The 15,599-nt window shown below is 39.9% G+C and overlaps 2 protein-coding genes across 4 annotated transcripts in view; one reads left to right on the plus strand and one right to left on the minus strand.

The window, feature by feature from the left end:
- Positions 1 to 5,031, plus strand: part of MGAT5 (alpha-1,6-mannosylglycoprotein 6-beta-N-acetylglucosaminyltransferase) — a 367,256-nt gene extending 362,225 nt beyond the window's left edge. For all 3 annotated transcript variants that reach the window (XM_074301876.1, XM_074301877.1, XM_074301878.1), the window contains one exon: positions 4,475 to 5,031. In XM_074301876.1, the coding sequence (XP_074157977.1) occupies positions 4,475 to 4,673 (199 nt within the window). In that variant the 3' untranslated portion in view covers positions 4,674 to 5,031. The remainder of the gene's footprint in view (positions 1 to 4,474) is intronic.
- An 8,384-nt stretch (positions 5,032 to 13,415) lies between these two features.
- TMEM163 (transmembrane protein 163) overlaps positions 13,416 to 15,599 on the minus strand; it is a 304,131-nt gene continuing 301,947 nt past the window's right edge. Inside the window, exons 8-9 of the mRNA XM_074301879.1 lie at positions 14,711 to 14,852; positions 13,416 to 14,204 (exon numbers count right to left, since the gene is read on the minus strand). Coding sequence (XP_074157980.1) covers positions 14,144 to 14,204; positions 14,711 to 14,852 — 203 coding nt within the window. The 3' untranslated portion in view covers positions 13,416 to 14,143. The remainder of the gene's footprint in view (positions 14,205 to 14,710; positions 14,853 to 15,599) is intronic.

A 15,599-nucleotide genomic window follows, 5' to 3' on the forward strand; every position in this document is an offset into this window, starting at 1 on the left:
GAAAGATTTGCAGGAAATAATAAAGAATCAAATAAGCAAAGAGGGATGTTGTATATAGTAACAGCAGTATTGTTTTAAGAATGACTCTGAGTTAATATGTCATTTTGATCATTAAACATATCCAAATTAATTATGAAAGAAATATGAAGATGCTATCTGCATCCAGAGAAAGAACTGATCAAAAGAAGCATATATAGAATGATTTTACATGTACATATTTATATGCGTGTGTGTATACACACATGGAAAAGAAATTTACTTAATTTTCTTATATATTTAAATGGACTAGCAAGTTATACATGATTAAAAAAAAGAAAATAAGATTTTTTATAAGGAGTAGAGTGTTCTTCAGAAGGGAGACAATATGAATGAAGACATATTCATGGGACAGTGAAACTAAAATGATTTCCACTAGCGAGTCTCATCTCATGCTTGGAAATTACTGAGAAGCACAAGAGATAAATTCATGTAATTTGAGTCACTTCCCTGTATTGCAGAGTAGGAAGCAGGATATTTGAGAATGACTCTTGTTTTTCTAAGAGCCGTTAAAGTTAGCCTAAATGTCAATTATCTCAAAAGGCCCCAGCTCCAGAAAAATAACCTGTCTTACAGGAATATCTGATCATGACTGCTGGTGGGTGGAGGTAGGGAAGAATATGTATTGAGAAGCTACTGTGAAGAGATTGTATATATCCAGGGGGAACTTTGTGTGTGTGTGTGTGTGTGTGTGTGTGTGTGTGTGTGTGTGTATGTATCCATACAGGCATTAGCATGTGAGAGCTTAGGCATGTGGTAGTGGAAAGGTAGGAATTTTAGTGGAATTTCAATATACTTAGGCCCTAAGTATAGCACTGTCTGAGTCAGAGTGCCTTTGTGCCTCAGTTGCCTCATCTTTAAAGTCAGAGTGATGATTTAGGTGCTTTATTAAATCATAGAGTCCTTAGGAAGACACATGAGATAATAAATGCAAGGAACTCTTAATTAGTAGTTAATACAGAAAGAAGAGGAGTTGGATAACAGTGAGTTATGTAGTCAAACATATAGTCTTATTTCCCTAAGAGTCCTTTGCAGAAATTTACCAAAGCATTTATTGCCTATTATCCACTGTCTCTATGAACTTCTCTGTGCCATATGTCAAGCCCTATAGATATAAACTGCTTTGAAGTCATCTTTATTAGTTATTACTACTCTTAGTTGCATTATTATTGTCTTCCAACACTATTGGTCTTGAAATCTAACTGCCTAATCCCGGGAAGCAGCATGCCCAATAGTGAGCCTTCATCCCAGAACCTTTCTTTTAATACTGTGTTCAGATTCCAAGCCATGGAACCAGGTGGTAGATGACACCAGGAAATAGTGAGGTTATTCCAGTACCTCCAACAACTAAATTATTATGGATGGTATCCAAGACAAACCTATGTTAATAAAGAATCCCACACTAAGGCAGGATGTGTCATAGATAATGAGACCCCAGACTCAATCTGGCTTGCATACATTTGCTATTTCTTAGGGTACCACCCATTAAATATAAATTTTGCCCATATAGATTTATTTTCAGACTTTTAAGTCTGATATTAAAAGGATGGATCCAGGTTATCTAAAACTTTGAACTGATTCTAGATATTGACTTTGCCTGGTGGGTCCCAGCCTTTAGTCTCCACAGTGAAGCCACTTCCTTCCCATTACTCCCTCCCTCAAGGAAGGGGTCATTTATTCCTTTTGAATTCACTGGTAGATTCTGTATTTATACCAACCGACTCCATACATTTGGGGCAAATTGAGGCAAAGGCAGTAATGTGGGACAGTTGGAGGATGCTAGATTCAAGACCAATGAACCCAAGTCAGAAAACTTTGATTCCAATCCACCTTTGTTGTTTATTATCTGTGTAACCTTAGACACTTTATTTAATTTCCCCAGAACCCCAGAAGGGGTAACTCTAGACAGCTCCAAAGTCCTTTGTGGCTCTTCAGAACATCCTTTAGTGAAGTCCTCCCCTTGTTAGTAGGGTAAGATCCAGCTTGGAGAGACAGGTTCAGGAAATCTTTAAGAACTACCAAAAAATAACCGTCCTTGTACACCCCTTTTCTGAGTAACCTTCAAGGTTAGGAAATGCTTTTAGGCTTTTTTTTCCATCACAAAGGAAAAAAAATCCAAGCTCAGAAGTTAATAGGGATCCACTGTGATTTGTTAGTCCAAAAAGTCTCCAATTTATTTTTTTTCTTTTAGGAAGTCAGTAAAACCCATTCTTCCTCTCTGATCCCCTCCTGATAGATGACCTTTATTCTCCTTGATGGAAATTTCCAAGGCTGAAAGTGTTTGGAGTTGAAAAGAGGTCACAAAAGTCCTACTTGCCCCTAGCTTGGAATTTTTTGCAATGGCTACTTAGAGATAAGAGACTAGGATATCCTCCTGAGAAATATTCCTACATCTCTTAATTAACACATGCTGACTGATCTGGGTTTCTTTGGCTTGGTAGAAGATTCCAGGAAATGAGTATACAAAGTCCTCCTATAAGCAGTTGTATTTTCCAGTGTCAAAGAATAGAAGCTGGCTTTGCTAGTTTTGAAGAGGTGATAGCCCAGCTACATGGTGCCATATGTTTTGGAAGGAGTTAGCATTGAAACATACTTCGTAGCATCATTTTTAAAGTAAGGGTAGAAGAACCTCAAATGCCTGATATACCTAAGCAGGAATCAGGAATTATATTAATTTCTTAATCAAATTTTTTTCCCATAGAACATTATAAGATAGGCATTAAGTGCCTACTATCTGCCATTACAATATCAGTCAAATAATGTAGAGTTTGGAATATAGCCTGGGCTGGTGATTTCTCTTATTTAGAGAATTCTCAGGTGAGGAAACACCTTATTAGAGCAGCTTGGCACCTTCTTTATAATTTATAGTCTTTTAGTTGCCTAGAACATTGAAAGGTTATGTGACTTGTGCCAGATCCGGGGTGTGCTGGAGCCAACTCAAAAAATTTGTTAAATCTTCATTGTGAGCATTTACACCTGGGAAATCACCAAATGCTACAAATCAAGGCTTGATTTATTGTTTTGTTAATTGTCTAGACTTAATAGAGTGTTAATGATGAAGATTAAACTAAAAAGTGTGTCCTGAATATTTTTGGAAGGAGAGCATGCTGTTACACATTTACCAATATCCTCTCAATCATGGTCACAAAAGGAGCATGCAACAGAACTGGGACTTTCTGGCATCTAAACCAATTCTCTATCTACTATGCCATGATGTTTCTAGATTAGAAAATGTGTGAATGTGTGTACATATAAACATAATAAATTTTCATTAGGGCACCTAGGTAGTGCAAGTTCAAATCTGGCTTCAGATACTTATTAGCTGTGTGATCCTGAGTAAGTCATTTAATGTATTTAGGAATTTAGGAGTGGCAAACCATTCTAGTATCTGTACAAGAAAACTTCAACTAAGGTCATGCCTGAAACAAATGAGTAACAACAAAAATATTAAGAGCCTACTATGTGCCACTGCCCAGTCTGGACAATGTTCAGTCCTGACCTAAGGGATACAAAGGTTAGATTAAAAATTGTTTCCTTTTCTCAGGGAGTTTATAGCCTTCTAGGAAGGAAAGGCCTACACATGCATATTTTTAAGTTCATTCACAAATTAAAAAATGAAGTACTATAGGAGCACAAGGGAGAAGGTAATTTCCTACCTTGGGAATCAAGGAAAGCTTCTTGGAGGAGGTGGCATTTTAGAATTAGGTTTAAAGGGAAGGCTGGAATTTGAGAGGTATAAAGAAGAAAGGAAGATAATTCAAAGTTTCAGAAACCATTTTAGCAAAGAATCAGAAGGCTGATAGAGTGAATAATTGCAGAGTAGATGTCATTGTATCACATTTGTGGTTAAGCCAAAATTATTCTTGCTCCTCTGAATTTCAAATAAGTAAAATTTTGCTATATTTTTTCATATTTTCAGTAGAAAAAAAAAGTATCTTTCTTGCTGTCTAGGATGTTCCAGTGTGCTCTCTGCTAGTTGGGGGAGCCAAAAGGGGTCTTTAATACAAAATATTTCTTATTGTGTATTTCATAATGTCCAGCATAAAGCTACCAATGGCAACTGAGAGCAATGTCAAAAATGTTGGATTTTGTTCATAGTCAATATTTTACTTAAGTTTCGTTGATTTTGACCTTTGGAGGGTTCTGTGACTGGGGCCCTCACCAGACCACAGGATTTAGGGTTTAAAAGTTCCTGACAGATCATCTGATCCGGCCTCTTCCTCTTCCAAATGAAGAAGTTAAGCCATACAAGTGGTAAGCAGCTAGCTACCCTGGTCCTCGAGCCCCAGTTCTCTGGCTTGTATGGAATACTCTGCCTTCCCCAACGATCCCCCAAAGCAGTCCGATTCCCGGGAACAGTTTTATTTCCAGGACACTGTTGGCAAGCAAGCTCCAGCCCTCATCTAAACTCCGTGTCTCCCTGTCCTTTCCTTTGTAGGTACGAGGTGGTGTGCCACACGACAGAGCTGGCCAATGACATCCTGGTGCCCTCCTATGATGACAGGAAAAAACATTGTGTGTTTCAAGGTGATCTGTTGCTGTTCAGCTGTGCAGGAGCCCACCCCAAGCACAAGAGAATATGCCCTTGCAGGGACTATATCAAAGGCCAAGTAGCTCTCTGTCAGGACTGCCTATAGCAGCACAAGCCCTGGGCCGGACTGGTTCTACTGGGAAGGAACGTGGCTAGGGGCAGGGAGGGAGAAAGCAGTACAAGGACCCGCCCCACTACCAGAACTCTTTGGCCTTTATGTTTAGATTTTGGTTTTGCTACGGAAGGATTTCAAACAACAATGGAGTTCTAACAGGGCAACAAAATAGAGAGACACAGTGCAGTGGACTGACTTCTTCATGTTCGGGATTTTTAAAAAAATCTTCAGTGAGCAACTGTGGTGAGACTCCTCCAGAACCATCCAGCTGCTCTTGGGTAAAAATAAATGAAGTTCCATGCTTCATTTAAAAAAAAAAAAAAAAAAAAAAAAAAAGTTAAGATAATTATGAAGACTCTTGTGTGGGAAAAATTCCTAAATCCATTAACTTATTTATTTGTGGGAGGGTTAGGGAGGGTTAGGGAAGGAAGGGCATGAATAATGCATTTTTTTCCCTTCAACTGTCCATCTTCCACTTTCACTAACTAGCATTCCAGTGGAGTTTGGGGTGGCAGAGGAAGGGAAGGAAGTGCCAGGAGTTTGATGTACAGCGGTAGTCAGGGAAAGAGTGACAAACTGTAGAACAGAAAAAAGTCTCTGCCTTTAAAACCAAATGGGACCCTCCAAGGCACCAGTCTGCTTCCGGGACTCTCTTCTACAAAAGTGAGAGCCGGCCTGGGCAATACGTTTGAGATTCGTGATCTAGAGCCCAAGCCCGTCAGGTGGTGCAAATAGTCCAGAGAAAGATCTCTTTTCTCCTTCAGCTCCAGTAATGCACACACACACACACACACACACACACACACACACACATAACAATACAAGGAATCAATGTTGTACCAATAATATTAACGTTAGCTTGCCAGTTTGCCATACTTTCCCTTCACCTAAGATTTACTAGATAGAGTGGCAGAGGAGAAGATCTATGAAACTAAAATCCCACCCAAGACTTAATTATCTCCTGGCCTTTGGCTTTGAGGGAAGTAGTTGATGCCAAACCATGCGGAGGGAGGAGTATTGTCATGACGTCAAGAAAGAGCAGGATCCGTGTACTTTTCCCTGATCACAACCTGTCCTAAAGATTTGGGTTGGGTGATGTGTCTCCTTAGCATCTAGTATCAGGATGCAGGGAAGGAAGGCAGACAGTGTCTGTGAGTTATTCCAGCCAAGTCCTCAAGGTGGGATTTGTTTTGGTTTTATGCATCAAGCAAAGACCTTTGTGGATGTGCGCTGCAAAGTGAATAGGATGGGGTAACTTTACTTGTATATAACTAGTAGGGCTTCCCTTTATTTAGCCCTAGGAATCTCCTCTTCTCCAAAAGTCAGTCTGTCCAGCTCGTTATCACACGTTGGCTGTTTTGATTAATTTGTCAGTTTCTTAAGAAAGCCACCAGCCTCTCAGAATTGGGGCTGGGAAGGGAAGCCGGTCCCTGGCTCTCTCCTTATCTGAATTAACATGGTCCCCCCAAGGTCCGTGACTCTCCACATGGCTGGATGACATGTCGTATCATAAAGCACTGTTGGATTCATGTCTCCTGACGGAGAGATGAAAGAGCTGAAATGCATTTTGTCAGAGGAGAATGGGCCTTGGGAACGGCATCGGATGCTCCTTCCCTGTCGCTCAATCCCCATCCGAGTGCTAAGGATTCTAAGCAAAAAAAAGCGGCGTTTCTTGGTGACTGGTAGAGCAGGAGACGCGGGTGTGAGTGTCCCGCCGCTTGGGTTTCAGTAATGCTCAGGGCGGGCGGGGAGCGCGCGGCTTCCGTGCCGTGGTTTGTAGAACTGGTGGGCAAAAAAGAGAGGCAGCCCTGCTAACGCGCTTTGTGTCCGCCGAGATCGGGTTCTCTCTGCCCTTGTGGCCCTGTTCCTTCTCCCAAATTACACCTAACGGAAGGCCGCGGCTCCGCCGGGGCCGCCAGTCACCAGCCTGGGGGTCAGTCACGGGACAGTGCTCCCCCCCCCCCCGTGAGCATTTAACGGAGGAGCTTTGCTTCTAGGACGCCGCTCCCGTGGGCCTTGTGGAGAGGGAATGCCCGTGCGCCATTCTGTGGGGCGTCTGTGCAGGTGCGCCCGGCCCTTCGCTGTAGCACTTCAGGCCCCTGTCGCCTCCGTGGGAAAGTCGGGAAAGATCGGCATTCTGCTGCTCGCCTGTTCCGACGGCCAAAAGCTCCCCGCTACTTTCCCGCCCCACAGGCAAGCTGACACTGCCATCTAGTGATAGTGAGCGCGCCCTGCTCCCGAGGCCAGGAGCCGCCAGTGCTGCCCGGGGGCCAGCAGGGGGAGCCCTGCCCACAGGCGAGGAGGCGGGCAATCCCAGCGCTCGCCACTCTGCCCCGACGGGCTTCCCCCGCGGGTCTCCTTTCTGGGCGCCAGAACGCGGCCGCGGCGCTGCAGTGCTCTCGGACCGCCGAGAGAAGCTTTGGAACTTCGGAGAGGAAATGATTCTGGTCCTTTTTGTAATCCCCAACCGCGCGCTGGATGTAGGCCTGAGAGGTCTCCTAGTCTCAGAGTCCGAACAAGCCCAAGTCAGGGCCCCAGCTCGGACGATTATTGCCTAGTGACCTCGGGAAAGCCTTCTGTCTGACTGGCACCCCGCACTCGAACCACCCACCTCACAGGGCCGTTGTGAGGACCAGTTTTGTAACCTTGCTGGGAGCCTCAGGGTCAATCCGCCGGCTGCCCGAGGCCCTTTTCCCCCACCCGGCACGAGACATGGACCGAGGCCCAAACCGGAACCAGCCGAGTTCCAAGAGCATTCACATCCGGATCAATTGGCTGTTGGAGAAGATGGGTGACAGCTTTCTGTACTTCCCTTCCTCACACCACCCCCCACCCCCCCTGCCCTTTCTGAAAAAGGCAAAAGGGCTGGCTTAGGTTGTAAGTGTTCGGTCAGTCCTTTGGGAGGGACGTCAGAAGGGCCCTGGTCCCACAGGGCCCCCCTCCTCTGGTCAGGGAGTTCTCAGCTCCCTGCCCTTAACTTTAGTGTCTGTGCCAATTTCGGGCCTAGATGGAACCCTAAGCAAATCTGTAGTCACTGATGATGTGTGTTGGGGGGAGGGGGGAAGGGACGCAAACCCCTGAGCATAACCAATGTTATCCTAAGCTGTAAGCATAGCTCTCCTAGACTTTTCCTTTCTGTTTTTTGTACCTTTTTTGTTCCAAGTGACTTCTGATTTTTTTTTTCATTGTGATCCTAGGATTTTAGGAAATTTAAGGAAAAAAATTAACATAATTTATTAAAGATGGTTAACAGAAAAAAAGTTTACCTTTGAAAGGTAAAATGGAGAAATAGATACTGTTTTAAAATGCCAATAAAAACCTCATTTATTTCATATATGCAACTTGATTTGCACATTTATGAAGAGGCTTTCTGCATTCTTACTTAGGTTTTTTTGTTGCTGCTGCTGCCCATAACTTGTTCCTTTCTTGAACGTGGCCTCGTGCTTAGAAATGTCCGATTCTGTTTCCTAGGCTCTATTTATTGTTTAAATCATGTGCCTTTTCGTTTTTTCTTTGGGGTTATGTGTTGGGAGCCAGATGTTATTTGAAGGAGTATAATGGAACACCAGTTCTGCCACATGACTCTACCTTGTTCTAAATGTAGATATATGTAGCATGTGTTCTGCAAAATGCCCCCACAAATGAATAGAGCAGGAAAAAATAATATATGAGAAAAATTGATTGTCATCATTCTTTCCAAAGGTTCACTCTCTGTGGCCTCCCATTGGTCAGATATCCTCATCAGGAGAACCTAGAGTGATTCCCAGTCTCCTGGAGAGAGGGGTGACTCCCACAGCCCTCCAGGACATCAGAGCATCACCCCTATAAAAGGGCTGCTGTGGGTGGATTGGCATTAAAAGATCAACCAAGATTTTCAAAGTTTGGCTGTGAGATGTTAGCTTATTGGCTACATAACAGGGAAAAGGAGAATAACTTTTGGTGGTGGGGGAGGGGGTATTTTTTAAGTTTTTTTAAGAACTAAGGAAAGAGTGTTTTGTTTTTTTGTTTTTTAATTAGAAATGGAGATTTATCTCAACCCTTCAGTGAGTTTCCAGATGAAGTTTAGAAGAATACTAAAGAGTTAAGGGTCTAGCTGCAAATGTTTACAATGACATGATCTTTAAATAAGACCAAATGAAGTCATTCTCCTGGGGACTATTTCCAAAGGCCTGGCTGGTCTTCCTCAACACTTTACCCTCTCTCACAAGTTGTGTTAGGTTGTGGCTAAACCTGGGAGAGAAACTCTTTGACTTTCCCCACAAATATATAGGGGTTCGTTTTAATGAAAAATTCTCAATTGTTAGACAATTGCTTATTTTTTTAACGACAGGCTCCATTGTGTATGTTTCTATCCTAAGCCTGGATTATTTTATTTATTAATTAAAAGCATATTTAAATTCATTTTCTTCAAGCCCCAACCATTCTTGTATGGCTATAAAGCATCTTCATTGGAAGAGACAAACAAATGGAAATAGATTCTTATGTGATTTGAGAAGCTAGCAATTTCCCACAGCTGAAGTAAACTCTTTGATTATGGTTGGCACCCAGGGACGTGGAAAGCCAGATTTTCAGTGGCTAAAAGGCCACATTCTCTCATTCCAAAAAGTTCATAGGACCAAGTGATTCCTTAACACTAAAGGCTCTTCCATAACATTAACTACAATAAATATAAATACAGTTCATGTATGTTCATCTGAAAGTGTCTAAATGAAAATACTGTTCTTGACTGATTTAGTAGGGATTATCCATCTAGATTGCCCTAAGTCCTTGACTTGGCTAATATAAATTCTAACAGGGGTTTCTAATACTGTGTGACCTGAAACAGGTTGGTTCACTTGAAATAAATATATAGCATATCAGCCCTAAATGAAACAAGAACTTAGGGATGAGTCTCTCGTGTACACAGCTAGACTCTCATCCATAAGTTGTTTTCAAAACCATTTTTTGCAAATTTTTTCTTTAATCTTTAAAGTGTCCTCTGCCTTGTAGAAGTTGTATATTGAATGAAAAGCACCTTTTCAGTCAATGTTGATTTAGCTTTCCCTGCTGAATTTCAAATTAATGAGACTTTATTATATTTCGGATTTTCAATATAGAGATGATCTCTTTCTCCCTGATTTCTAGAGTGTCTCACTGCCCCCTGCTGGATAGGGGGAAATCCATAAGTACCCAGTATGAGCAGTCATATTATCACCATGCTTGGATTCTAGGTTGCTAGTCATCTCATGATCTTGGCACCAAACTTAAGGAAGCTAAAGTTTTGTTTGTAGTTGGTCAAGTCCCAAGGAGACTGGATTCTGGAAATTGCCCTTAAAGATGGTACAAATATAATGTTGGATATTACCTCTCCAAAACATAATTCCAAATAGGTCAAAAACTGGACTAGGTTATTAACATTCTTTAAAAAATAAAATCAGTTGTTATTGAAATGTCAGTTCATGTTTTCTCCCTGATTTCTAGATTTTCCTTACCTGACAAATAAATCTGTCTGCTAATGCTCATGAAGGAACATCATAGATTTTAAAAGCTCATATGGTTATAATGAAAAGATATGGAAACACCAGCTAATCCCTTGATATAAAAACCTTGACTGCATCTTCAACTGAATGGACATTTTTGTACTCCATCCCAAGTACTTGAACTTGGGCTGTCAGCCCAACCCACTAAATAGGGATTTGTAGGCAGGTGAAGAATCTCTAGATACCAAAAGGGGAGCCACATTTATTTTTAGAAGGATATCAGAAAATTAATATCTGGTATTGCCAACTCTCCTTTGTAAATGGTGCTTTTAGAAGAATGAGGGAGAGGAGAAAGATATTTAAGTGAAAATTGTTGTGGGCAAAGGCTTGTAATTGAGGCACAATGGAGAACTCTTAGTCTAAAGGAGGTCCAGCTAGATGAAATTCTGCCATCCATCTCCATGTACCTCAGAATCAACTGATATCAGTCATAAGTAGCAAACTGCAGGACAGCTGGAATCCATGAAATCTCGGGGTTTGTTTTTGTTTCTAACCAGTCTGCCCAGGTATTTAAAAGCAGTGGGTTTGTGATGCCAAAGGATGTAACATCCCTTCCACTATAGTTTGAATTCATAACCTTGATACTTTTAAGCTTAGTTTAAATATGCAGACTGGTGTGTTCCACTATACTCTTCAAGCAGCTCACAGCTCACCAAATACTGGTTACAACTATTTCCTATTGTTCAGTTCCTGAGGTTTAATAGTCCGGGATTCTAAAAATAAGGTGTAATTGTCTGAATGTACTTTACTGGCATAGAAAGCAATGCTTGTTTTTCACTGTTGTAGAGAAAACTAGGGAGAACTTTATTTTTCAATAAACTTTTTTCTTGTGTGACTGGTGGGACTCATTTTTTTGGTTTGGAGGTGAAATCTATATACAGCACTCATTTGAATTCTAATTGTTCAAAATAGAGCCCATTGAAAGTAGTTGTGGATGGAGTGGCTTAAAAGTACAACCAAAGGTTTAGTGATTTAAAGTATTCATTGGGGGTAACTCTAATTTACTCTTCTCTACTCTATGTTCTCTCTCCACATGTATCTAAAAGGGCACTAAGGAATGTAGCTTTTTTATGATTTGAATTTTATATAATACACCAACCTGTAAACTAGTCCAGGAAAGACAATTTCTTTCTTTCTTTCTTTCTTTCTTTCTTTCTTTCTTTCTTTCTTTCTTTCTTTCTTTCTTTCTTTCTTTCTTTCTTTCTTTCTTTCTTTCTTTCTTTCTTTCTTTCTTTCTTTCTCTCTTTCTCTCTTTCTCTCTTTCTCTCTTTCTCTCTTTCTCTCTTTCTCTCTTTCTCTCTTTCTCTCTTTCTTTCTCTCTTTCTCTCTTTCTCTCTTTCTGTCTTTCTCTTTTTTCTCTCTTTCTCTCTTTCTCTCTCTTTCTCTCTTTCTCTCTCTTTCTCTCATTCTTAAAAATAAACTAGCCTAGTCTCCAAGAGAACCTGCATATTAATTAATCTAGTTCTCCTTTGAGACCAGGCACCATCACTGAAGGGAATAAAGGGCCAAATAGTAGGCACTTTATAAATATTTCTTCCCTTTTCCCCCTTTCCCTCTAAAATGTAAATAATTATTTCTATTAGCTATCTGATTTGAGAAAAGTAGCTCTTTAAAGAATAAAAGCTCTCATCTGTATTTTTCATAAAGATCAGAGCTAAAGAGAAGTTTTAAAGCCCTCTTACCTTTGATTTGCTTTGGAGATTATGGAAAGAAAGCTGGAAATGGTCTGTAGAGACTAAGATATGCTCTGTTAGGGCATCAAGTTCATTCTTGGAACAAATACCCCAGACAAACCTAGACAACTGATAATACTATTGAACCTTGATGCAAGAAGGGGAGGAGATACCTGAAGCCTGTACCTTTGCCACCCGCCCAACTAGAAAGAGTATGGTCTCATTAGACCATTGAATAGACAAATAATCCAGCCTCTTCATTTTAGGGGTGAATAAACCAGAAGTCCAGAGTTTGTAATATTAACATTAGAAGCCCAAGGTAACATTATCAGATCATTGGAGAAAATAAAGCATTGAACACTACAACTTCCCCATTTTTACCAAAAAAAAAAAACAAAAAAAAACAAAAAAAAAACCTGTTCTTGTAGAGCAACTACACCAAATCACATGTGTTGGTGGGAGAGTTATATTGGCCTTCTAATGCTAAATTACAATCTCTGAGCTTCCAAGTTCTGTATATCCCAGAATCACAGAATTTAAGAGTTGGAAGGGATCTCAGCAACCATTTAGTTAATGTTAAAAGGAATGGTTCTTTTTATCCCAATGTATCTTTCCTGCTCCTACTCTCTTTTAAGTACTAAAGAAGAAACTTATTACAAGGGCAATGAAGTAGCTCAGTGAATATAGCAGTAGACCTGGAATCAGGAAAACCTGATTTCACATATGGTTCCTGATAATTATTAGTTAGGTGACCATGGGCAAATCATCAATTTTTGCCTCCATTTCTTCAACTATAGAGTTGAAGCTATAATAGAACCTACTGTTCATAGAGTTGTTTTGAAAAACAAACATGAGAGTACCTGGTATATAGTAGGCACTAAATCAATGCTTTCCCTACCATCACATATATCCCTCCTTTTCAAACCAATAACATAGAATACAAAAGTACACGAGACTAGGGATTATGTAGAGCAGAATCTACCTATTTTCCTCACTATAAATGCTATCTAGAAAGGCAGTATAGCATATTGAATAGGGGACCAGAATTGGTATTTGGAGGATTCAGATTCAAATTCTGCCTTAAGACCTATAATTATATAATACATATTACCCGTGTGTCCCATGGCAGATCATAATCTGTCAATAACTCTAAGCAACTTTAAAACAAAGTTGCAGAAGTATCCTCGATCTCCATTGAATTTTTAACACAGCAATGCAATTATAAACCACAAAAATTTAAGAAAAGCATCAGGGAAAATACCAGTCTCACACTTGCAGAGTAAAAAATACTTTGAAATATTATCTTCCCATACCATATAAAATAGATATTTTTATTGATCATACACCATTACTTTGAAGAAGCAACAGTGCTAGAGGTATAGAATGCCTTGTGTTGGATGAACATTTTTACAGAAGAGACTAATCTAACAAATTGCACAACTGAAAACATCCTGCTCTTTAGAGAAGAGTATATCATCACAAACATACCATCATATACCATTTACCATTTTTAACAGGGCATATAGATATATGCATATAGATTATATAATTTTTATTTTTATTTTTTACAAATAAAAGACTTCAGTTTTTACTTCTCAAAAAAATGGATCCATTTTAATCATTTCTTTCAAGTTCTGAAGGTCACTGAAAAGGGACATGTGCTTGATTGGTCCATGCAAAGCTCATACACGTGTCACTAATTACTTTAAAAATAGAGTAACTTCTTTTAAACTAATTGGTTAAGATTTAAGATTAGTAAAACAGTATGAAACAAATTAAATACATTAGAAATTAGAGGGCCATACTTGGATGTCTTTGAAGGGATCAGCTGAGTAGGAGAAAGCTATGGGTCCCCTTAGCTCCACTACATGGAAACAGCTAAGTCCCATGTAGAACTCTTTCAAAATGAGCCTCAGTTACTAAGTAGAGGTCTTATCCTATCCATGAAAAGATTTTCACTCTAGAGAATGAAAAGGTGTCTTCTGGTTAGGGTTGGAAAATCAAGACCTCATTTCTCCCTCCTGTGCATGGTTCAATGGTGCACTTTAATAGAGATAAGGAGCCTGTGGTACTGAGGGAATGAGCAGTGCACAGACTTATCTGTTTTGATGGATCTACTTCCCATTAGAAGACTTTACAAAAGAAAATTACCCAAAAAGAAAGTGGATGTTCCATTAAATAATGTTGGCACCATTTGCCTGAACTTTTGAGAGTCCTCATGCTACTGATGCAGGGTATGAGACACTGGCTCTGCCCCCACCAGCTACCTTCATTCGAACATTTCATAATGGCGGGTCTGCCTCACTCGAGGCACCATGTCGATGAGTAATCTGAAAGATAAAACCAAAATAAGGGCACTTCAATACCTGATCACCAATCATTCTGGCTACTATTTGAACTGGTAAAGTGTTCTGAATATTTTTGTTATATAAATCATCATGATCCTCTACTGAACTGCTGATAAAACCCTCAAGTTTAGAATCACTTTGACTTTTTTAAATGGCCATTAGAAATGGTTAATTCAAAATGAAACTGCAACTTCAAATGACAAACCCAAAGCTGTTGAAAAAATAAAATGACTTTTCTTCCATATCATTAGATAAAATGACTCTAACTCTCTAGTTAGATGCTTAGTGAGAGGTGACTATACTCTTACAGCTCTGTGACCCTGAGCAAGTCATCACGAGGAGACAAGTATCATACTCTCAAATAAATAAGCTTAAATTTACTTACATATCCCTGGCTATAGAATGGGAGAATGGTTGGGGGTTTGACATGATGGAGAAATATGCTTAAAGGACAAGTTAAAAATGAAAAGATGAAAAACTCAACTCACTTGACTCCGTAGGCAAATATGGTCAGGCCAATCAACACTCCTATACTCCCATCCAGATACCAGACAGATGCATTATGCTTGAACACTTCTGCACTGAGAAGAATGGAGAATCCCATCACTCCACCAACAAGTGAGTTGAAGCCTGGAAATAAGAAGTATATTATTCAAAGAAAGATCATCCAATCTCGGAAGCCAACATCTGAATCAAAGAAAAGAATCCTGATCCTGAGAATGTGCTGAAGCTTTGGACAGCTCAAAGAGCAAAAGTCCTTAGGGACTGAGTAAATAACCAAATTGTCTTGGGTCTCAGGTTATTAAGGGTTTTTACATGGAGAGAAAAGAATCACAAACTATTAGAAATGGAAGAATCTTCAATCTAACCCCTCATTAACAAACCAAGGCCCCAAGAACAGAAGAAACTTGCTTAGTTAATATTAGAATTGAGACTAAAGTCTTAAGTGTCCTAATTCCTAATCTAGTGTAATCTACAAATAAGATCATGGTATATAACTTTAATAACCCTCATGATTTCTCCATGAAAAGAAGTAGGAATTGAATTAATTTTTCTTAAATTATTAAGTACCTACTTAATACAAAGATCTTGGCACCCCAAGTAACTTTCTAAAATTGAGATATAAAGTTGTCAATCTGCTTCAGGGGAGAGAATTTCCACATCAGAAGTTCCTCAGGGCAATGAAATCCCAGACCCTCATGACCTAACCCACAGAAAAAGTAAATGCACTATGTTACATATGTATCAGGGATATAAAGATAAAATTGCCCCAGCCCACAAGCCTAGAAGTTTGATAACTGTAGACAAAGAAATAGAGGCACATCTAGGGACAGCTAGGTGATGCAGTGGATAGAGCACCAACTCTAAGGTCAGGAG

This window comes from Sminthopsis crassicaudata, chromosome 3 (assembly GCF_048593235.1).
Source record: "Sminthopsis crassicaudata isolate SCR6 chromosome 3, ASM4859323v1, whole genome shotgun sequence".
In the NCBI taxonomy this organism is placed as follows: Eukaryota; Metazoa; Chordata; class Mammalia; order Dasyuromorphia; family Dasyuridae; genus Sminthopsis; species Sminthopsis crassicaudata.